Raw genomic sequence first — 23256 nt, forward strand, 5'->3', positions numbered from 1 at the left:
GAGAGAATAAGCGATGCACAGTGAGATCTGAGAGAATAAGCGATGCACAGTGAGATCTGAGAGAATAAGCGATGCACAGTGAGATCTGAGAGAATAAGCGATGCACAGTGAGCATCTGAGAGAATAAGCGATGCACAGTGAGCATCTGAGAGAATAAGCGATGCACAGTGAGGATCTGAGAATAAGCGATGCACAGTGAGATCTGAGAGAATAAGCGATGCACAGTGAGGATCTGAGAGAATAAGGGATGCACAGTGAGATCTGAGAGAATAAGCGATGCACAGTGAGCATCTGAGAGAATAAGCGATGCACAGTGAGGATCTGAGAGAATAAGCGATGCACAGTGAGGATCTGAGAGAATAAGCGATGCACAGTGAGATCTTAGAGAATAAACGATGCACAGTGAGGATCTGAGAGAATAAGCGATGCACAGTGAGATCTGAGAGAATAAGCGATGCACAGTGAGATCTGAGAGAATAAGCGATGCACAGTGAGGATCTGAGAGAATAAGCGATGCACAGTGAGATCTGAGAGAATAGGCGATGCACAGTGAGATCTGAGAGAATAAGCGATGCACAGTGAGATCTGAGAGAATAAGCGATGCACAGTGAGGATCTGAGAGAATAAGCGATGCACAGTGAGATCTGAGAGAATAAGCGATGCACAGTGAGATCTGAGAGAATAAGCGATGCACAGTGAGATCTGAGAGAATAAGCGATGCACAGTGAGATCTGAGAGAATAAGCGATGCACAGTGAGATCTGAGAGAATAAGCGATGCACAGTGAGCATCTGAGAGAATAAGCGATGCATAGTGAGGATCTGAGAGAATAAGCGATGCACAGTGAGCATCTGAGAGAATAAGCGATGCACAGTGAGGATCTGAGAGAATAAGCGATGCACAGTGAGGATCTGAGAGAATAAGCGATGCACAGTGAGATCTTAGAGAATAAACGATGCACAGTGAGGATCTGAGAGAATAAGCGATGCACAGTGAGATCTGAGAGAATAAGCGATGCACAGTGAGATCTGAGAGAATAAGCGATGCACAGTGAGGATCTGAGAGAATAAGCGATGCACAGTGAGATCTGAGAGAATAGGCGATGCACAGTGAGATCTGAGAGAATAAGCGATGCACAGTGAGATCTGAGAGAATAAGCGATGCACAGTGAGGATCTGAGAGAATAAGCGATGCACAGTGAGATCTGAGAGAATAAGCGATGCACAGTGAGATCTGAGAGAATAAGCGATGCACAGTGAGATCTGAGAGAATAAGCGATGCACAGTGAGATCTGAGAGAATAAGCGATGCACAGTGAGCATCTGAGAGAATAAGCGATGCATAGTGAGGATCTGAGAGAATAAGCGATGCACAGTGAGCATCTGAGAGAATAAGCGATGCACAGTGAGGATCTGAGAGAATAAGCGATGCACAGTGAGGATCTGAGAGAATAAGCGATGCACAGTGAGCATCTGAGAGAATAAGCGATGCACAGTGAGGATCTGAGAGAAGCGATGCACAGTGAGGATCTGAGAGAATAACCGATGCACAGAGGATCTGAGAGAATAACCGATGCACAGTGAGGATCTGAGAGAATAACCGATGCACAGTGAGGATCTGAGAATAACCGATGCACAGTGAGGATCTGAGAGAATAAAGATGCACAGTGAGGATCTGAGAGAATAAAGATGCACAGTGAGTATCTGGATCTGAGAGAATAAGCGATGCACAGTGAGTATCTGAATCTGAGAGAATAAGCGATGCAGTGAGGATCTGGATCTGAGAGAATAAGCGAGGCACAGTGAGGATCTGAGAGAATAATCGATGCACAGTGAGGATCTGAGAGAATAAGCGATGCACAGTGAGGATCTGAAAGAATAAGCGATGCACAGTGAGGATCTGAGAGAATAAAGATGCACAGTGAGGATCTGAGAGAATAAGTGATGCACAGTGAGGATCTGAGAGAATAAGCGATGCACAGTGAGGATCTGAGAGAATAAGCGATGCACAGTGAGGATCTGAGAGAATAGGCGATGCACAGTGAGGATCTGAGAGAATAGGCGATGCACAGTGAGGATCTGAGAAAATAAGCGATGCACAGTGAGGATCTGAGAGAATACGCGATGCACAGTGAGGATCTGAGAGAATACGCGATGCACAGTGAGGATCTGAGAGAATACGCGATGCACAGTGAGGATCTGAGAGAATACGCGATGCAGTGAGGATCTGAGAGAATACGCGATGCACAGTGAGATCTGAGAGAATACGCGGTGCACAGTGAGGATTTGAGAGAATAAGCGATGCACAGTGAGTATCTGAGAATAAGTGATGCACAGTGAGGATCTGAGAATAAGCGATGCACAGTGAGGATCTGAGAGAATAAGCGATGCACAGTGAGGATCTGAGAATAAGCGATGCACAGTGAGGATCTGAGAATAAGCGATGCACAGTGAGATCTGAGAGAATAAGCGATGCACAGTGAGGATCTGAGAATAAGCGATGCACAGTGAGGATCTGAGAATAAGCGATGCACAGTGAGGATCTGAGAATAAGCGATGCACAGTGAGGATCTGAGAATAAGCGATGCACATTGAGGATCTGAGAATAAGCAATGCACAGTGAGGATCTGAGAGAATAAGCGATGCACAGTGAGGATCTAAGAGAATAAGCGATGCACAGTGAGGATCTGAGAGAATAAGCGATGCACAGTGAGGATCTGAGAGAATAAGCGATGCACAGTGAGGATCTGAGAGAATAAGCGATGCACAGTGAGGATCTGAGAGAATAAGCGATGCACAGTGAGGATCTGAGAATTAGCGAAGCACATTGAGGATCTGAGAATAAGCGATGCACAGTGAGGATCTGAGAGAATAAGCGATGCACAGTGAGGATCTGAGAATAAGCGATGCACAGTGAGGATCTGAGAATAAGCGATGCACAGTGAGGATCTGAGAGAATAAGCGATGCACAGTGAGGATCTGAGAGAATAAGCGATGCACAGTGAGGATCTGAGAGAATAAGCGATGCACAGTGAGGATCGCGTGTTGTCTTGCGGTAATGTTTCCAAGTTAAGGCCGATAAAGGGACAACGTGGGATAGTTGCAGCATTTATTGTCATTGTAAATCTGGTTGAATATTCTCTAATGAAAGCTCCGTGTGTTGTACGTTGTGTGATTTCCAGAGTCAGGCCTCTGGGTGGGTGTCGCTTTGTATGTTAATTCAATTGTACAAGAAACAACAATGTGGTTAGGCAAATTATTAGATGTGAGTTTTTGTTACACACACAGTGTATGTATGACCCGGGCGAGGGGGTTCCTGGTCCCCGGGGCCGGGGGGGTCCTGGTCCCCGGGGCCGGGGGGGGGTCCTGGTCCCCGGGGCCGGGGGGGGTCCTGGTCCCCGGAGCCGGGGGGGGGTCCCCGGAGCCGGGGGGGGGTCCTGGTCCCCGGAGCCGGGGGGGGGTCCTGGTCCCCGGGGCCGGGGGGGGGTCCTGGTCCCCGGGGCCGGGGGGGGGGTCCTGGTCCCCGGGGCCAGGGGGGGGGTCCTGGTCCCCGGGGCCAGGGGGGGGGTCCTGGGGCCGGGGGGGGTCCTGGTCCCTGGGGCCGGGGGGGGTCCTGGTCCCCGGGGCAGGGGGTGACCGGGTCCCGGGGCTTTCTCCATTGCTGAGTCCTGCGTCCTAACTCTAACTGAATGGATGGAGAATCATTCACAATGGTTAGGAGTTTGGAAGGAACCAGTCCTCAGAATGTGGAGGCGTATGGTCATTATTGGCCAGATGTAAGAAATATAATATTTGCATGGAAAGGGCACATTCCTTCCATTATTTATAGAGAAAATCAAAGTAATGTGATGTTTGAATCATAGAGATTAAACGAAGGAGCTTGGTGGGAATAGAATCGATGAATCACTGAGAACCTGTCAGTAGTTGGAGCATGAAGTCCAAGTGATTACTAAGCCCAATGAATTACTTACAATAGAGAGGCAGTCACCAAAGTAGGAGAGTTGTTGGTCTGGTTCTATTGGATATGTCTTGGTTCTGTAGTGCAGATAGTCCTTGTACAATAAGGCGATAATCACCTGATTGATGAGATATTGGCATAGCCAGTGTTGGGTTCAACAGGGCAAAGGCCTTAGCCGCACAGGTTGGTGTTTCCAAGACGGATGACAGGTAGGCCTGAAGAGGATATTGAGTCTTACTGAGGCACAGGTGTGGTAGTATTGGGAGGCTACGATGTTTTGTATTGGAAAGAGCAACATACATGATTGTTTGGAGGTAGGTGATAGATCAGTGTTGTGTTATTGAGGAATTTGAAAAGCAAAGTATGTATTAGGATGGAGAAGTTAAGAGCTAACTGAAGGTGGTGTGAATGACAACGGTTCAGGTATACCACTGCCATTAAATCCAAAAAGCTCAACACCAAGTATTGTTGATTGATTTGTTTTTATTGCATGTAGTATTACAAGTACTAAACTTCTGCTGAAGTGGTCTGTCCTCGGGAGATGTTTGGTGTGAGCATGGCATGGAGAAAATTGGAAGGTGTTTGTGTTCCTCAAGCTTTTTCCTTCTGTGATCCTGTCTGTTGTACCCTCCTGGTCTCATATTCGGTCATCAGGCGGTCATCGTGCAGAGTAGTCCACCTGCCTGAAGGATGGAGGAAGACGATAATTAGTGTTGGGATAAAGAAGGCACACACACTCAAGTGTTTGAGCGAAAAGTCATTTAAGTATGCAAATGTGACCTTAATGAGTCCCTGCAATAATTATTAGACGCAACCAAAAGGCAATGTTCTATTGAGTGTAATGAAGAGAAGGAGACGGTATATCTATTGGGTTGACTCCACTGAAACCACAATCCAATTAGAGTAATTGGATTCAGGGTGACTAGAAGCTAGGTGATCTATATTTGTATCTGTGAAGTCTTTACAAACGGTTATATGGAAAGACTATAGCGTAAATATCAAGAGAAAAACAACATCGCAAAGGAAGGTGTGAATAACTAAGAATATATTGTATGCTCTTCAGTGAAAGCAAAACAAATTACAAAATAAGAAGCAGTTAAGAGCGTAGACTAAGAAACCACCTCCAGAGCCCTGAAAAGTCCATCGGCTTTCCCACCCCAATTTCCGCACCCCAATTTCTACGCCCACTTCAGACAACTTGTTCTGAGCTTAATCTTGCAGGAAAGTGACATCAGCCACAAGGCAACCAATAGGCACAAAGCAGGGGGGAGCCAAGATAAACTATCTGACTCGGTAAGAAATGGTGCAAAGCCATTCCTTAATTTACTCACCATAACACCACTTAGTCAATCTGGTCCATAGTTCTTTCTCCATATACTCATTGCAAAAAAGGATCAAAATCAACAGCAAATGTCCTAGAAAGCAGCCCCTTCACAGTGTACACTGTCTTACTTTGTGTCTTAAAACATCTCCCCTATACATCATCTTCAGGTGTCTAAATGATTTCCAGTCACCTGTCTATTATTCAGTCTCAGTTCCATCTTCAAACAGGAACCCCGTAAGCAGGGCTGCCCCAGTAAGGGACGCTCAAACAGGAACCCCGTAAGCAGGGCTGCCCCAGTATGGGACGCACAAACAGGACCCCCGTAAGCAGGGCTGCCCCAGTATGGGACGCTCAAACAGGAACCCCGTAAGCAGGGCTGCCCCAGTATGGGACGCTCAAACAGGACCCCCGTAAGCAGGGCTGCCCCAGTATGGGACTCTCAAACAGGAACCCCGTACGCAGGGCTGCCCCAGTATGGGGAGCTCAAACAGGAACCCCGTAAGCAGGGCTGCCCCAGTATGGGATGCTCAAACAGGAACCCCGTAAGCAGGGCTGCCCCAGTATGGGACGCTCAAACAGGACCCCCCGTAAGCAGGGCTGCCCCAGTATGGGACGCTCAAACAGGAACCCCGTAAGCAGGGCTGCTGCAGTATGGTACGCTCATATAGGAACCCCGTAAGCAGGGCTGCCCCAGTATGGGACGCTCAAACAGGAACCCCGTAAGCAGGGCTGCCCCAGTATGGGACGCTCATACAGGAACCCCGTAAGCAGGGCTGCTAAGTATGGGGCAGCCCTGCTTACGGGGTTCCTGTTTGAGCTCCCATACTGGGGCAGCCCTGCTTACGGGGTTCCTGTTTGAACTCCCCATACTGGGGCAGCCCTGCTTACGAGGTTCCTGTTTGAACTCCCCATACTGGGGTACCCCTGCTTACGGGGTTCCTGTTTGAGCGTCCCATACTGGGGCAGCCCTGCTTACGGGGGGTCCTGTTTGAGCGTCCCATACTGGGGCAGCCCTGCTTACGGGGTTCCTGTATGAGCTCCCCATACTGGGGCAGCCCTGCTTACGGGGTTCCTGTTTGACCGTCCCATACTGGGGCAGCCCTGCTTACGGGGTTCCTGTTTGAGCGTCCCATACTGCGGCAACCCAGCTTACGGGGGTCCTGTTTGAGCGTCCCATACTGGGGCAGCCCTGCTTACGGGGTTCCTGTTTGAGCGTCCCATACTGGGGCAGCCCTGCATACAGGGGTTCCTGTTTAAGCGTCCCATACTGGGGCAGCCCTGCTTACGGGGGACCTGTTTGAGCTCCCCATACTGGGGCAGCCCTGCTTACGGGGTTCCTGTTTGACCGTCCCATACTGGGGCAGCCCTGCTTACGGGGTTCCTGTTTGAGCGTCCCATACTGGGGCAGCCCTGCTTACGGGGTTCCTGTTTGAGCGTCCCATACTGGGGCAGCCCTGCTTACGGGGTTCCTGTTTGAGCGTCCCATACTGGGGCAGCCCTGCTTACGGGGTTCCTGTATGAGCGTCCCATACTGGGGCAGCCCTGCTTACGGGGTTCCTGTATGAGCTCCCCATACTGGGGCAGCCCTGCTTACGGGGTTCCTGTTTGAACTCCCCATACTGGGGTAACCCTGCTTACGGGGGTCCTGTTTGAGCGTCCCATACTGGGGCAGCCCTGCTTACGGGGTTCCTGTTTGAGCGTCCCATACTGGGGCAGCCCTGCTTACGGGGGGTCCTGTTTGAGCGTCCCATACTGGGGCAGCCCTGCTTACGGGGTCCTGTTTGAGCGTCCCATACTGGGGCAGCCCTGCTTACGGGGGGTCCTGTTTGAGCGTCCCATACTGGGGCAGCCCTGCTTACGGGGTTCCTGTTTGAGCGTCCCATACTGGGGCAGCCCTGCTTACGGGGTTCCTGTTTGAGCTCCCCATACTGGGGCAGCCCTGCTTACGGGGTTCCTGTTTGAGCTCCCCATACTGGGGCAGCCCTGCTTACGGGGGTCCTGTTTGAGCTCCCCATACTGGGGCAGCCCTGCTTACGGGGTTCCTGTTTGAGCGTCCCATACTGGGGCAGCCCTGCTTACGGGGTTCCTGTTTGAGCTCCCCATACTGGGGCAGCCCTGCTTACGGGGGTCCTGTTTGCGCGTCCCATACTGGGGCAGCCCTGCTTACGGGGTTCCTGTTTGAGCGTCCCATACTGGGGCAGCCCTGCTTACGGGGTTCCTGTATGAGCGTCCCATACTGGGGCAGCCCTGCTTACGGGGTTCCTGTTTGAGCGTCCCATACTGGGGCAGCCCTGCTTACGGGGTTCCTGTTTGAGCTCCCCATACTGGGGCAGCCCTGCTTACGGGGTTCCTGTTTGAGCGTCCCATACTGGGGCAGCCCTGCTTACGGGGTTCCTGTTTGAGCTCCCCATACTGGGGCAGCCCTGCTTACGGGGGTCCTGTTTGAGCGTCCCATACTGGGGCAGCCTTGCTTACGGGGTTCCTGTTTGCGCGTCCCATACTGGGGCAGCCCTGCTTACGGGGTTCCTGTTTGACCGTCCCATACTGGGGCAGCCCTGCTTACGGGGTTCCTGTTTGAGCGTCCCATACTGGGGCAGCCCTGCTTACGGGGTTCCTGTTTGAGCTCCCCATACTGGGGCAGCCCTGCTTACGGGGTTCCTGTTTGAGCGTCCCATACTGGGGCAGCCCTGCTTACGAGGTTCCTATATGAGCATCCTATACTGGGGCAGCCCTGCTTACGGGGTTCCTGTTTGAGCGTCCCATACTGGGGCAGCCCTGCTTACGGGGTTCCTGTTTGACCGTCCCATACTGGGGCAGCCCTGCTTACGAGGTTCCTATATGAGCGTCCCATACTGGGGCAGCCCTGCTGACGGGGTTCCTGTTTGAGCGTCCCATACTGGGGCAGCCCTGCTTACGGGGTTCCTGTTTGAGCGTCCCATACTGGGCAGCCCTGCTTACGGGGTCCTGTTTGAGCATCCCATACTGGGGCAGCAATGCTTACGGGGTCCTGTTTGAGCGTCCCATACTGGGGCAGCCCTGCTTACGAGGTTCCTATATGAGTGTCCTATACTGGGGCAGCCCTGCTTACGAGGTTCCTATATGAGCGTCCTATACTGGGGCAGCCCTGCTTACGTGGGTTCCTGTTTGAGCGTCCCATACTGGGGCAGCCCTGCTTACGTGGGTTCCTGTTTGAGCGTCCCATACTGGGGCAGCCCTGCTTACGGGGTTCCTGTTTGAGCTCCCCATACTGGGGCAGCCCTGCTTATGGGGTTCCTGTTTGAGCGTCCCATACTGGGGCAGCCCTGCTTACGGGGTCCTGTTTGAGCGTCCCATACTGGGGCAGCCTTGCTTACGGGGTTCCTGTTTGCGCGTCCCATACTGGGGCAGCCCTGCTTACGGGGTCCTGTTTGAGCGTCCCATACTGGGGCAGCCCTGCTTACGGGGTTCCTGTTTGAGCGTCCCATACTGGGGCAGCCCTGCTTACGGGGTTCCTGTTTGACCGTCCCATACTGGGGCAGCCCTGCTTATGGGGTTCCTGTTTGAGCTCCCCATACTGGGGCAGCCCTGCTTACGGGGTTCCTGTTTGAGCGTCCTATACTGGGGCAGCCCTGCTTACGGGGTTCCTATATGAGCTCCCCATACTGGGGCAGCCCTGCTTACGGGGATCCTGTTCGAGCGTCCCATACTGGGCAGCCCTGCTTACGGGGTTCCTGTTTGAGCGTCCCATACTGGGGCAGCCCTGCTTACGGGGTTCCTGTTTGAGCGTCCCATACTGGGCAGCCCTGCTTACGGGGTTCCTGTTTGAGCGTCCCATACTGGGGCAGCCCAGCTTACGGGGTTCCTGTTTGAGCGTCCCATACTGCGGCAGCCCTGCTTACGGGGTTCCTGTTTGAGCTCCCCATACTGGGGCAGCCCTGCTTACGGGGTTCCTATATGAGCGTCCTATACTGGGGCAGCCCTGCTTACGGGGTTCCTGTTTGAGCGTCCCATACTGGGGCAGCCCTGCTTACGGGGTGCCTGTTTGACCGTCCCATACTGGGAAGCCCTGCTTATGGGGGTCCTGTTTGAGCTCCCCATACTGGGGCAGCCCTGCTTACGGGGTTCCTGTTTGAGCGTCCTATACTGGGGCAGCCCTGCTTACGGGGTTCCTGTATGAGCGTCCCATACTGGGGCACACCTGCTTACGGGGATCCTGTTCGAGCGTCCCATACTGGGGCAGCCCTGCTTACGGGGGTCCTGTTTGACCGTCCCATACTGGGGCAGCCCTGCTTACGGGGTTCCTGTTTGAGCGTCCCATACTGGGGCAGCCCTGCTTACGGGGTTCCTGTTTGAGCGTCCCATACTGGGCAGCCCTGCTTACGGGGTTCCTGTTTGAGCGTCCCATACTGGGGCAGCCCAGCTTACGGGGTTCCTGTTTGAGCGTCCCATACTGCGGCAGCCCTGCTTACGGGGTTCCTGTTTGAGCTCCCCATACTGGGGCAGCCCTGCTTACGGGGTTCCTATATGAGCGTCCTATACTGGGGCAGCCCTGCTTACGGGGTTCCTGTTTGAGCGTCCCATACTGGGGCAGCCCTGCTTATGGGGGTCCTGTTTGAGCTCCCCATACTGGGGCAGCCCTGCTTACGGGGTTCCTGTTTGAGCGTCCTATACTGGGGCAGCCCTGCTTACGGGGTTCCTGTATGAGCGTCCCATACTGGGGCACACCTGCTTACGGGGATCCTGTTCGAGCGTCCCATACTGGGGCAGCCCTGCTTACGGGGGTCCTGTTTGACCGTCCCATACTGGGGCAGCCCTGCTTACGGGGTTCCTGTTTGAGCGTCCCATACTGGGGCAGCCCTGCTTACGAGGTTCCTGTTTGAGCGTCCCATACTGGGGCAGCCCTGCTTACGGGGGTCCTGTATGAGCTCCCCATACTGGGGCAGCCCTGCTTACGGGGTTCCTGTTTGAGCGTCCCATACTGGGGCAGCCCTGCTTACGGGGTTCCTGTTTGAGCTCCCCATACTGGGGCAGCCCTGCTTACGGGGGTCCTGTTTGAGCGTCCCATACTGGGGCAGCCCTGCTTACGGGGGTCCTGTTTGAGCGTCCCATACTGGGGCAGCCCTGCTTACGAGATTCCTGTTTGAGCGTCCCATACTGGGAAGCCCTGCTTAAGGGGGTCCTGTTTGAGCGTCCCATACTGGGGCAGCCCTGCTTACGGGGGTCCTGTTTGAGCGTCCCATACTGGGGCAGGGAGATAAAGTGAGTTGACCGCGGTCACAAGGAGCCGACACCGGGAATTGAACCAGGGCCTTCTGCTTCACACTCCGTGTCATTGTCAGTGCATCCGAACTCAGTACTGAGCCGCTCCTGCTCCCCGCGCCGGATTGACACAATACAAACGGTCTTGACAATCACAAGTAATTCTACAGCACAAGTCTGCTACTTTTACTAACAATCTCTAGCACACATCACACACACCCACAACACACACACCCAGACACACACACACACCCACCCTTCCAAGCATTAGTAGCATTAACATACTCCCCTCACAGTGTAACACACCTAATTATTTACCCAGATAACAAACTGTAACATACAAACTTCACTGGAGAAAGCGGCACACGCGAGCGACACACTGTGCCGGGGTGTTCTTTTTACACGGGCAATTTCTCTCTGCGCAGGACACTTCCATCTCATCGAAGAATGATCTCTCTCTCTCTCATTTCAGATAACTTTAATCCTGAGATCCCCAAGCTGGAGAAAAGCATCAGTGGGACCAGCCCAAAGAGAGAACATTTACATTTGACTGTAGCCGTGTGTCTCTTTCTAATGGCACTTTTAGCTTCTTAGCTTTCTCACCGCAGACTGATTTGGAGGCCTTGTAACATGAAGACAAATTCAAATACAAACCCAACACACATTAACTAAAAGGTCAGACCCAAGCAAACTGGGTCAGAGCTGGAAGCAGAGGTCTGGCAGAAGGAGACCCATTCTCACCACGTTTCCGCTTCCTGTGGCAGTAAGACATTGATACATCTCCCAGGAAAATATTGGATGTATGTGAAGTCACCAGTAGGTGACGGCCTCTCCAACTTGTACAAATCCGGGGTCCAAAACTCCTCCGTGACCCATTGCCAAATGATCCTGAGGGTGTCAGGAGGCCGACTCCGCAGTGGAATGCCCTCTTCCAATGCTCACACCCTACCACCACATACAGACAACCAACCCATGCGAAAGGCATCGGGAGGAAAGACTACCGAGCTCCATCCTCTTCTCCACACTAGATGGGTTCTTTTTACTCGAGTGCCTACTCTCTCTTGGTCTCTGCATGGACAAGACTCAACCTATTTACTGCAGAACCTTGGAGGAACAATTGGGCGTTATGTTAGTGGGGCCTTAGCATCACTGAATCTGTTCCCTAAAACATCTCTCGCCTACAGCCCCAAGGACTCCGGCATCGACCCCCAAATACCCCGTCTTCTGCAAACACCTTCGGTCAAATCTCGACCATCTGTTTATCCTGCCTCTGTCGTGGTGGTGCTGGCATGGTCTGCTCTCAAGATCGCTGGCATTTCCTGTTCTTATAACCAAACCTCTGCCGACCTCTCCTGCTTCTCCTGACCTTGTGGCTTCAGTTCATCTGCACACGTCTTCTCTGGAGGAATGAAGGGCAGGCGGGTCTGGCTATCACAGGCCCACCGGTCTCATTTATACAACTGAAGTCTCCTCCAGAAGTGCATCTTTTACCTACAGCAATCCCGACCACACTTTTGGTTCTATCTTTGTGTAATGTATGTTAATATGACCAATTATTATAATGCAAGACAGAGCAGAGGCAACAGGAACACCCCCTCCCCCCACACCAACTTGAAATGGATAAGGGAATGGTGCTTTAATGCTGGTAAATGTACACAATATCCCTTGGTGAGGGGCATCTCTTACCGTGACTCCAGCTTCCCTGTGCAGCGCTGGGAGGGAGCACATGTTAACGGGGGAATCGAAGTCTTAACCACGGGGTGAGAAGTCGCCTCCCGCCCAGCGTTAGAGGCAGAGAACAGGCTTTGCATATTCACACTGTATGTGTTGCCTTTTACAAATGTCAGAGTCCAGGGGCCCGGAGTGAGCTGGGCGTCCTAAATGTGTTTGTTACATTGCCATGTGCTCCCGCCACATAGTAACCACTGACACTACTGTACAAATAACCTGCCCAGAGAGACACATCCCCACGGGGCTCGTCAGCTGTGCACTGAGGCGCCTGGGACCGGTACCCGGGATGTTTCTCTGCAGACCCCACATCCGTTATTATTTATGACTCAACTAACCCACAAGAACACGCTTAGACTGGCAGAGGCACGTACCGGCAGGGAGGAGGGTACAGAGGGGCACGTACCGGCAGGGAGGAGGGTACAGAGGGGCACCTACCGGCAGGGAGGAGGGTACACAGAAGGGCACGTACCGGCAGGGAGGAGGGTACAGAGGGGCATGTACCGGCAGGGAGGAGGGTACACAGAAGGGCACGTACCGGCAGGGAGGAGGGTACAGAGGGGCATGTACCGGCAGGGAGGAGGGTACACAGAGGGGCACGTACCGGCAGGGAGGAGGGTACGCAGAGGGGCACGTACCGGCAGGGAGGAGGGTACACAGAGGGGCAAGTACCGGCAGGGAGGAGGGTACACAGGGGCACCTACCGGCAGGGAGGAAGGTACAGAGGGGCACCTACCGGCAGGGAGGAAGGTACAGAGGGGCACCTACCGGCAGGGAGGAAGGTACAGAGGGGCACGTACCGGCAGGGAGGGTACACAGAAGGGCACGTACCGGCAGGGAGGAGGGTACGCAGAGGGGCTCGTACCGGCAGGGAGGAGGGTACACAGAGGGGTGTTCTTAGTACAGAGAGGCTGCCCCTATCATTCACACCATAAAACAAACACCATCTAACTAGACCAGCTCTGTAATAAGACCCCTGCGGCGCATTGCTCTGCGTGGCGCTCCGGGCTCTGCAATAACCTCTTCACCACTAACTATCCCAAGGTAAGAACTCTGCAGTCGCTTCCCACTCATTACGCCCCGTTACCGCCGCAGAGCAGTCACCTAATGCTCCCTGGGGATATTTGCCCCGCGCCGAAGGGCTGTATTTTTGTGTCTTGTATCACAGCAGCTCATGTCAAATATAACACTATATTCAGCCTCTACTGCTGGATTACAGATCAAAAGCTACTACCCCCAGCGTCACCTCAATTACAAGGGGGGAACGGCCGTGCTGTAACATACCTTATTTAGTCCAACACACTATGTGCAGTCAGAGGGTCCGAATGTCCAGGCCGCGTCGCCGCAGCAACTCTAGAAACCCTTCATTCCAGCGACGCAAGCGTGCGAGCGACAGGCCCGTATCCGCAGTGTAATGGGCGAGAGAGGAGCTCGATTCAATGCAATACGTTTTATATTGTATAGCTTTTATATGAATAAAGCCACATTGCTTTAGTGTCATAGTCTCCCTGTGTTCAGTGGGAATCGAGGTGCTCCAGCCACTGACCGCTAATAGAAGTGCAGTCTCACTTCCAGGCTTCATTTAGGGTTGTGGGGTTTGAATCATTGCTTTTTCTTTCTGATGAGTGGCTTTGGAGACGCCAGTTTGCTGCAATCTCTTGTTCGCAGCGGAGAGCACATTGTGCAGTCGTCGCAGGACTTGGGTTGTGTTCTGTGCAAACTTGGCCCAACCTTTGAACAGCGAATAAACCCCTCTCAGATTATAAAATAAATATCATGGAGGGCAAACCCTTCCCCGCCACACCACGAATCCATGCTGCCAGGTAAGAGAGCGCCTTTACCCGCTGTAGGGAAGCGGCATACCTCGTGGGTAAGGATGCATCTGTCTGGGAAAACCAGAGCAATGCCTTTGTAACTTGAGAGAAGCGTCTTCATGAGTCACATCGGGGAACATCACAGATATTGGGTATAAAATAAGTTCCAGATCACAGGACAAGCTAGTTCCCCGGCCCAAGGACGGGCAGGTTAACACCGACACCTCGCAGATCACAGGACTATCCGCTAGGTGAAAATGAGCTTTAGAGGTGGTGGCCGAGTGTTGGACACCTCGGAAGGTATCTGCACAGGTGACCGACCTCCTGTTAGAGACATGTATGTAATGTGTGAGGTTGTGACCGCTCGTTCCATGAAATATCATATAACTTACAGCCAGTCCTTTATCTGGGGGGGGGGGGGGGGGGTCACCTCTCCGCCCCGCTGAAAATGTTTGGCATTTGTCAGCCCAAAGTTCTGCACAGAAAGTCTGTTCAATATTAGAAATGGAAGCGGTTCTTTTTATGTTGGAACATCGAGGTCCGCAGAATCCGAAATACCTTACACAAGACCAGCGCCCCGTGCGGAATCATGGCCTGGGGAACAGAATGGTGTTAGTGTAGATCTCCAATATATATATATATATATATATATATATATATATATATATAATATGTGACTTTATATCAATGTATACATAGCCGATGTATAAATATACCTTCCAACTGACCTGTAAATAGATTTGAAAGTGGGTTTCTTTCTGTTTGCCTTCTGTGAAGGTAGAACCCGACCTATGCAAAGCACAGACACTTTTCAGAGAAACTATTATCAAACAACCTTTTTAATGAACTGCTTTGGCTGTGATTGATTTTCATATTCTGCTGTTAATCTATAAAAAGAATAAAATGTATAAAAAGGAGAGTCCTGTGTCATGTTTACATATCCGGGTGCTACACCCCTTACACAAACCGCTCGCGGGCAGGGTGCTCAACCCAACAGCTCTGATATTGGGAGAACAGTTCTGTCGGTGGGAGGTGTGTTTGTGTTCCCCGCTTCTCTCTGTGGATAAGGGCGAGCGACTATCATAAAAGCAAAACATTTGCCCCAGATTTCTTACTTTATTCACATATCGATTCATTGGTGTAAGTAACGTGTGAGATGTTATATGGATCTGGAGACGATAACATAACATGTTACACGGAGAAAAGGCAATGTCTCATGTGCCACCAACATAGTACAGCAGGCCGTGCTGAGCCGCGCTGAGCAGATGCACTTACCCCCTGCATCTGTCATCAGCGCGGCTTTAGCAGCCGCTTCCGCATGCGTGCGGAGGCTCAGGTATTTTGAAGAGACAGGCAAATTTAAAATTTGCCGCTCGGGAGCGGAGGAGCGGTCACGTGACCGGTCACATCCAATGGGAGCGAGGGACTAGCCACGCCTCTGTTCCGCCTCAGGCACGCCTTCGCCCCGCCCCCAAAGCGCGCTTACTGCCTCGCCTGCCAGGAAACAAAAAAGCTCCAGTTTGAGCAGGCGAGGCAGAGCAGGAGCGCGGATCAGCGCGGCCCGAGGCACCATGCCCGAGGCCTAAGAAATAGTGACCTGTAATATATATCTTTTATAGTATATTACACTGTGCTGCACATTAATATATATCTGTGGTATATTATACTACGCTACACTGTGTGTGTGTGTATATATATATATATATATATACATATGTGTGTATATATATATATATATATATATATATATATATAATTTATAAAGAAAAAGTGCCCGATCCTAGTGCATTATTTCTAAAATATGAATTTAATAAATTCTAAAGCTCACAAATTAAAACTCACAAACAGAAATAGTATATAGGCGTTTTATGAGATACTCGTGCCCCAATCCGATCGCCGCTCCTCTGCTCCACTCCTCCGAGCGTCTGACTGTCCGCCACGAGCCTCCGTCCAGCAGAAACTTGAAATGACAGCAGCCGACAGATCCTTCCTCCAGGAACAAACTCCTGATGTCTTTAGTTCCGGGCAGGGAGTGAATTCAATGGTACAGCGGATATCCCTGGTACTTCAATGCAGGTGAAGCGCACATAAAAACACCTTGACATCAGCAGCACACGTGACCCTACGCGTTTCCTCAGATATGCTGAAGTGTCACTTCAAGTTTCTGCTGGACGGAGGCTCGTGGCGGACAGTCGGACGCTCGGAGGGGTGGAGCAGAGTTCCAGCGATCGGATTGGGGCACGAGTATCTCATAAAACGCCTATATACTATTTCTCTGCGAGTTTTCATTTGTGAGCTTTGGAATTTATTAAATTCATAATTTAGAGATAATGTACTAGGATCGGGATCGTAACCTTTTTTATAATTAAAACGGTGTTGCATTATATGGTGTCCCTTGCCTTACATGTTCATGGTATATCCATGTGACGGAGGACACCTATTTGAATACTAACCTGAGGGGATCCGGTGATTGACCTGTTTGCAGTATATGGAGGATTTACTAACACTTTAAGATGTCCAGTGAGGATTGAAATATCGAGCAGAGTTCCTGATCCCAGTGTGGAAAAGGCATTAATTTGTCTGAATAACTGTGAGTGCATATCTTACCACTATAACGGTCCTAATCAGTCAGTACATACTACCCTATGTTCTTTTCCTCCCTCTTCTTCCCCAACTCTTGCGCCCAGGTCATTCTTGTGAGATGTTATATATATATATATATATATATATATATATATATATATATGAGAGAAAATGAGAAAAAAACAGGCGCACACCTAGTGCATTAAAGTATAACAATCATTTTATGGAACATTAAAAAATAGACAAATGCCCACTCACAAATCAAACAATAAAAATGAGCAGTTATGAGATTGGCCCTCATAAGCCACTGGCAGCGTCTCGATCAGCAATGGAGTTTTCCTCCTCCACACGTGTAGTACAAACTCCTTCACCGGAAGTGACGTCCTCCCGGCGTGTGCCCCGCAACAGGAAGTCCCTCCGGGAACCAAAGATCTTGCCTTCTTTCTTCTGGCTATTGTACCATCAGGAGTAGTGGAGATCTGCCAGCTGCTTCTTGTCTGTCTCGCCACTCACGATACTGCGTCCGCAATCTGCTGTGTTTAGTGGGAAAGTGCCTCCTCCGTCTCAGCCACGCCCTACGCGTTTCGTCATCAAGGATCCCCTGATGAAGTCATCCTTGATGACGAAACGCGTAGGGCGTGGCTGAGACGGAGGAGGCACTTTCCCACTAAACACAGCAGATTGCGGACGCAGTATCGTGAGTGGCGAGACAGACAAGAAGCAGCTGGCAGATCTCCACTACTCCTGATGGTACAATAGCCAGAAGAAAGAAGGCAAGATCTTTGGTTCCCGGAGGGACTTCCTGTTGCGGGGCACACGCCGGGAGGACGTCACTTCCGGTGAAGGAGTTTGTACTACACGTGTGGAGGAGGAAAACTCCATTGCTGATCGAGACGCTGCCAGTGGCTTATGAGGGCCAATCTCATAACTGCTCATTTTTATTGTTTGATTTGTGAGTGGGCATTTGTCTATTTTTTAATGTTCCATAAAATGATTGTTATACTTTAATGCACTAGGTGTGCGCCTGTTTTTTTCTCATTTTCTCTCATAGGTATTTCCAAGGGAGTTGTGTCCCTTTCAAACGGGCTGCCTTTACCTGGATGCACTTTATTGGAACGGGACTCTATGTTTTTTAAGGTTTTTGGTATACATCTAAAGCTATTCATTTTTATTTTTTAGTAATATATTTTTTTGTATACTTTTATATATTTTTTATAGCATTTTTTATTAAAATTTTATTAGTTATTATGTGATATATTTTTTTAACATAGGATCCATCTTATATTATTACCCCCCCCCCCCCTGGCCACCCCATTGGTTGTTTCAACACAGTAGCTAATTCACTCACAATTTATAGGTTGTTATAGTAGGCGCTCCTTAATGTTTTTGTTTTGTTTTGTTATATATATATATATATATATATATATATATATAACAACATCAGGGCAGTTGGCACACTGTAAACTACTGATCCACTGATGCTTATCCCACATGCACACATGAAATTAATATTTACCAGATGCTGGTCCGGGAAAAGAGACAGCACACAGCCAGGTAAGTACAAAAGAACTGTTATCCTGAAGCTAGGGTCACGTGTTGATGTATGAATAGCTTCAGTTAGCTTTAACTCATGTCTTCCCTCTTCCAAAGCATGACAAGTCCTTAATGTCTTTCTTAACTTTATTGCGGGAGTAGAAAACACAGGAACTTGTAGGTGTACTGTAGGCAGAGAGTGCTTCTCTATGTGGGATGCTTCTATGAGGTTAGACTATGGTAAGAGAGAAAGGCCTTACCAGGGGTGGATGCAGACAGTTACTCACTCAGAGTCCAGGGTGAAAGGAAGTGAGGAGCAGTGTGGGTAAAGGAATAGCCTTGGGACAGACTATCTAAGAGCAAACAGAAGGGGGGGCAGGCAGACTAGCCCATTCTGGTGAGAAAGGCTGGGGCTGCTATGGCAACTCACAGAATGTCTGAGGGAACTACAACATGTAGCAATAATGTTGCATTTTACGTGCAGCGTTGCTGCTGGGACAGGGGAAACTGACAGGCAATTAAACAAGGGAGAAATGGATCCCATAACTAAAGGAAAGACAGAGGAATATGGAATCTAGTTCCAGGACACTCCCCGTCTGGTATCTGTAGATACCACTATATAACAAACTATGTGGAACATATGTGCAATGCATAACAAAGATAACATCACATTCTCAAACAGTACAGGAGTCCATGTCCGCATAGCGATGTGACACCGGCCGGTATCACTGGTATCAATGTCCCATAGCCAAGGTTCTTTGGCAAAGGATGCAGGGTGGATACACAGCTCCAGGTTTGCTGGTTGCACCGCAATGTCTTTGTGTAAAAGTCTCTGGCACTGTTTCCTTTTAGCCTTGTAAGAGAACAGTCTTTTTGTCTCTGTAGTTTTGCCCACAGAGTGCACCCCCTTGTAGGTATGCCAGTCGTGGTAGCCTGTCGCTCTATCACATGGCGTTTGGCAAAAGGAGATGGCTTTTGGCTCCTTGCGGAAGCGGAACAACACTCCTGGAAGACTGGTTGTCGTGTCTAGTCCAGTATAGAGGGCGTCGTTCAGGGGGACTCCCTGGAGCTGAGCGCTGGGGCTGAACACTATCCGGATTTGATCGGGTTCCTGAGGGTAGTCGGCCCCAGATGATTGGAGGTACCAGCATTCTTCACCTTCCTTCATTAGAGGTGCTGGCTTTGCGTGACTGGTAAGGAATATCTTCTGGATGAAGGCCACAAAGTTGTTTTTGGTCTCCGGTTCCCTTTGTAGGTCGCAGAGGTGCGAAGTGAACCTAGAGATGGCATGTTCTCCACTGTTCAGGAGGTGTCTTTTTGGTGAACAGAATGGTAGCGGGTTCACCCAGCTGCCCGGTCCGTCTTTAACGAGCTCCTTGACTGTTAACCTCGGGAATCCTCTATCTTCCCTCAATGGTGTTTGTTTGTCGTCGTTCCTTGTCGTCTGGAATGCTGTGCACCGTAGGTCGTCGGTGCTTTTCTCTTGCACGAGAACATCTCCACGTAATTTGGTGAAACGCCTTTGTGTCTCTTTGTTGACTGCCCTCAGGAGGTTGTTCTCTCCCTGGACATGACGAAGAACAGTCTCTTTTGTCCTTGTAAATCCTTATGTGAAATGTCTCTGCAACGGTCTCCCCTTACGTGTGTGAACGAACAGTCCTTTTGACACTGTGGCTTCACTTGTAGGGCGCATTCTTTTGCGGTTATGCCAGCCATGACAGCTGGCTGCTTTATCGCTGGATACTCTGTGGAGAGGAACGACTGTACGTCCTAGCCGTGCTATTGCTCGCGAGAGGATCGTCCGATTGTTTATTGTATTTTGGATGACCACTTTGTCGGTCACCTTTGGGAGGTTACTTTCTTCCTTTGGTGGAGTCGACTCGTCATCTTTGTTTATCTGAACCGCTAAGCATCTTAGGCCATTGTCACATCCCTCCGATGCAAGGATGTTTTTGTTGACCTCAGGGCTATGACCTTGTCTTTTCTCTTCACTTGGCCCTTCGGTCACTTGGAGATAGCCAAGACATGGTTAGAGAGAGGTGTGTCCACATTCTGTTACTACCGGTCTGCGGGCGTCAACATAGTCTCGTCCGTGCTCTTTGTCGGTGCACGCGTTGCCCACTATCACCCATCCTAGGTCAAGTCTTTGGGCGTATGGCGCGTTGTGGGGTCCGTTAAGCTGTTTACGGACTTTATGTACCCTCATGATGTCCCTACCGAGCAGTAGCAAGATCTTGGCGCCTTGTTCTACCGGCAGGATGTAGTTGGCTATTCCTCTGAGGTGCGGGTAATGGCGTGCCATGTCCGGTGTGGGAATCTCGTCCCTGTTTGTGGCCATGTGGCTGCACTCGATGAGTGTGGGGAGAGCTATCTTCACTCTGTTATCCACCGAACGTATGACGTAACCTCTTGCTCTTCTCCCTGTTGACTCAGTTGACCCTGCACAGGTTCTGAGGGTGTAGGGTGAGGCATTGTCCTGTAAGTTGAATAGGTTGAAGAACTCCGTCTTCGCCAATGATCTGTTGCTTTGGTCGTCGAGGATTGCATACATCCGAATAGCCTTCTCAGGTTGTCCCTGGGGGTGCACTGCGACAAGGCATATTTTGGAGCAGGACATTTTGTCACCTTCTTTTCCGCAAACCTCAGTGCGCTGAGAGGTGACAGATGTTGGCTCTCCTTCTCCTTCCTCCCCGCCATGCTCCGCTACGGAGGATGGGTTGTTGAGTTGGTGGGGTGTCAATGCCTCTGGGTGTAACGATGTCACGTGCTTGTCACTTTCGCACACCGTACATTTGATTTCTTCTTTACAGTCTTTGAATAAATGAGTTGTGGAAGCACAACATTTGAAACAAGCTCCCCATTCCCTGAGTAAGTTCTTTCGCTCCTCTATGGGTTTCATTCTGAATCCGATACACTCGTTAAGCGGATGCGGCCTTCTGTGTATAGGGCATTCTTTGTTGAGGTTTCTTGTCTCCGGCGACCGACTGATCGGGAGTAGTTTGGGTCGTGGGAGGCACGTTCGTCCTGCGGACCGAGATGGGTGTTTGGGTGTTACCGTATCTCGCCACTGGTCTCTCTGTCCTCAGGCTGCTTGCACTGTGTGTGGTTTGCGTACCTAAGAAGAAGCTGGGGTCTTTCCTTGTCCTGGCTGCTTCGCGAATGAAGCTCAAGAAAACTGAGAATGGGGGGTAGACGACTTGCTTCTCCCTTTTGTATTTGGAACCTTGTGAAATCCACCTTTCTTGGAGATTGAAGGGTAGCTTCTCCAGGATGGGTCTCACTCCACGAGCTGAGTCTAGGACGTTGAGACCTATTAAGGAAAGGTCTTTCCTTGCGAACTCCAGTTCTTGCAGCAGGTCTCCAAGATCTCGTAACTTCGAGTAGTCTTTAGTTGTGATCTTGGGGAAGCTGTCGACTCTTTTGAAGAGCGAATCCTCGACTGCTTCGGGGCTGCCGTAGGACTCTTCTAGCCTTTCCCACACTAGGTCAAGACCTACTTGGGGTTGGTGCGCGTTTGCTGCCCGCAGTCTATTCGCGTACTCTCTGGATTCGTTCCCCAGGAACTTGAATAGCAGGTTGAGCTCTTCCCTTGCTGAGAAGTCCAAGCTGTTGATTGCGTATTTGAACGTGAACTTCCACGTCCGGTAGTTCTCAGGGCGGTCGTCGAAGCAGATGAGCCCTGCTTGCACCAGGTTGCGCCGGATCATATACTTGGCTATGTCTGTCAGGCCTGAGGCATCGGCGTGTTTGTCCCGTTCTGAGGAAGTTGCTGGGAGGGTCCGTGCGGTAGTCTCTTCCTTGGCGTGGACGCGTGATGACTGCTGGTCGGTGTGAGGGGCTGTGTTTCCCCGTGTGGGTGTACCTGGATTGCGAGCCTGTTGTGGTGCATCCGTGTGCGCGCTGGCGTGTGGATCACTGTTGCGGCTGTGGCTATCCCAGGCAGCATGTGCCATTGACGGAGCAGCGTCTTCTCCTCGTGGACCTAGCAAATCTTCGGTGTCTGTGGTGTCACTCCCTCCGTGTTGAGATGGTGCGCTGGTGTTTACGCTGAAGAGGCTCCTTACGTAGTCTTCAGTGCGTTGGACTGGATCCTCTGAGGCAATCCGTCTGTACGGTTGCTCCCCGCCATCCTGTTGCGCGGCTGCTTCTAGGACTTCGGCTTGGGCTATGGCGGCAGCGGCTTCCTTCTCTTGATTAAGTGCCTCTAGTTCCGCATCAAATTCGGCTTTCCTACGCGCAGTGGCTGCGGCAGTAGCGTCGGCGGCAGCAGTGGCGGCAGCGGCGGCGGCATTAGCAGCGGCTGTCTGTTCCTCCTCTTCTATGCGCGCTCTTCCTGCTCTTATGGCTGCCTCTCTGCGACTATATTCGGCCCTGGCACGTGCGGCCTCTGCGGTGGCTCGCGCCTTGGTAACGTTTGTGCTTGCGCTGGACGCGTTAGATTGCGCTGATCTTGCTGACCTTGATGAGTGCCTGGACGTGCTTGAGCGCTGCGATGCGGTCTCCTGCAAAAGGTCCTTTCTCTTATTCTCAGCTTCCATGATGGCGGTTTGCACGATGCCATCACGTTCTAGGTCAATCGCCTTTTGTAGGTCGCGCTCTCGTATGCTACCTTCCGTGTTAGTTCTTGTTAGATAGGTGAAGTATGCCTGTGACAGCGCTTGGTAGCCGGAGCGGTCTACCTTCAATTGAGTTATCCCCTGCTCGAGCTGTTGCACATAATTGCCAGCGCCGGCGACATTGCGTACTCCAAGTGCGGTTGTTTCCCAGGCCAACTCTAATTTAGCACGGTGCGCTTCAATGTCAGTCTCATCTTTTTCGTGGGCCTTTTGTGTCAGTGTGACTGTCCATTTAGGCCTTGCGTCTGTCTGCGCCTGTTGCAGTTGCGCAGCGGTCTCTGTGTCTGAGTGATCGCTCTCCTGCGTGATGTCTGGTGAGGCTCTGAGTTCTGCCATGCTGTAGGTGTGTGTAGGCCTTTTGCCAGTGCGTGTGGCGTGCGGTCTTTTACCTTGTCAGCGATGGGCGTCTGTCTCAGATGATGCCGAGCGGTGTCCTGCAGCGTGCAACATAGGGGTAGCTGTACT

At 51.1% G+C, this 23256-nt stretch overlaps 1 protein-coding gene and 1 long non-coding RNA gene across 2 annotated transcripts in view; one reads left to right on the plus strand and one right to left on the minus strand.

Annotated features, from left to right (window-relative positions):
- The window catches only part of LOC142499160 (ephrin-A3-like), a 138658-nt gene extending 123682 nt beyond the window's left edge, over positions 1–14976 (plus strand). Inside the window, exon 5 of the mRNA XM_075608124.1 lies at positions 10990–14976. Within this exon, the coding sequence (XP_075464239.1) occupies positions 10990–11111 (122 nt within the window). The 3' untranslated portion in view covers positions 11112–14976. The remainder of the gene's footprint in view (positions 1–10989) is intronic.
- The window catches only part of LOC142499161 (uncharacterized), a 79782-nt gene continuing 60944 nt past the window's right edge, over positions 4419–23256 (minus strand). Inside the window, exon 3 of the long non-coding RNA XR_012802622.1 lies at positions 4419–4638. This is a non-coding gene — a long non-coding RNA (uncharacterized LOC142499161). The remainder of the gene's footprint in view (positions 4639–23256) is intronic.

The sequence above is a fragment of the Ascaphus truei genome, chromosome 7 (assembly GCF_040206685.1).
Source record: "Ascaphus truei isolate aAscTru1 chromosome 7, aAscTru1.hap1, whole genome shotgun sequence".
NCBI classification, from domain to species: domain Eukaryota; kingdom Metazoa; phylum Chordata; class Amphibia; order Anura; family Ascaphidae; genus Ascaphus; species Ascaphus truei.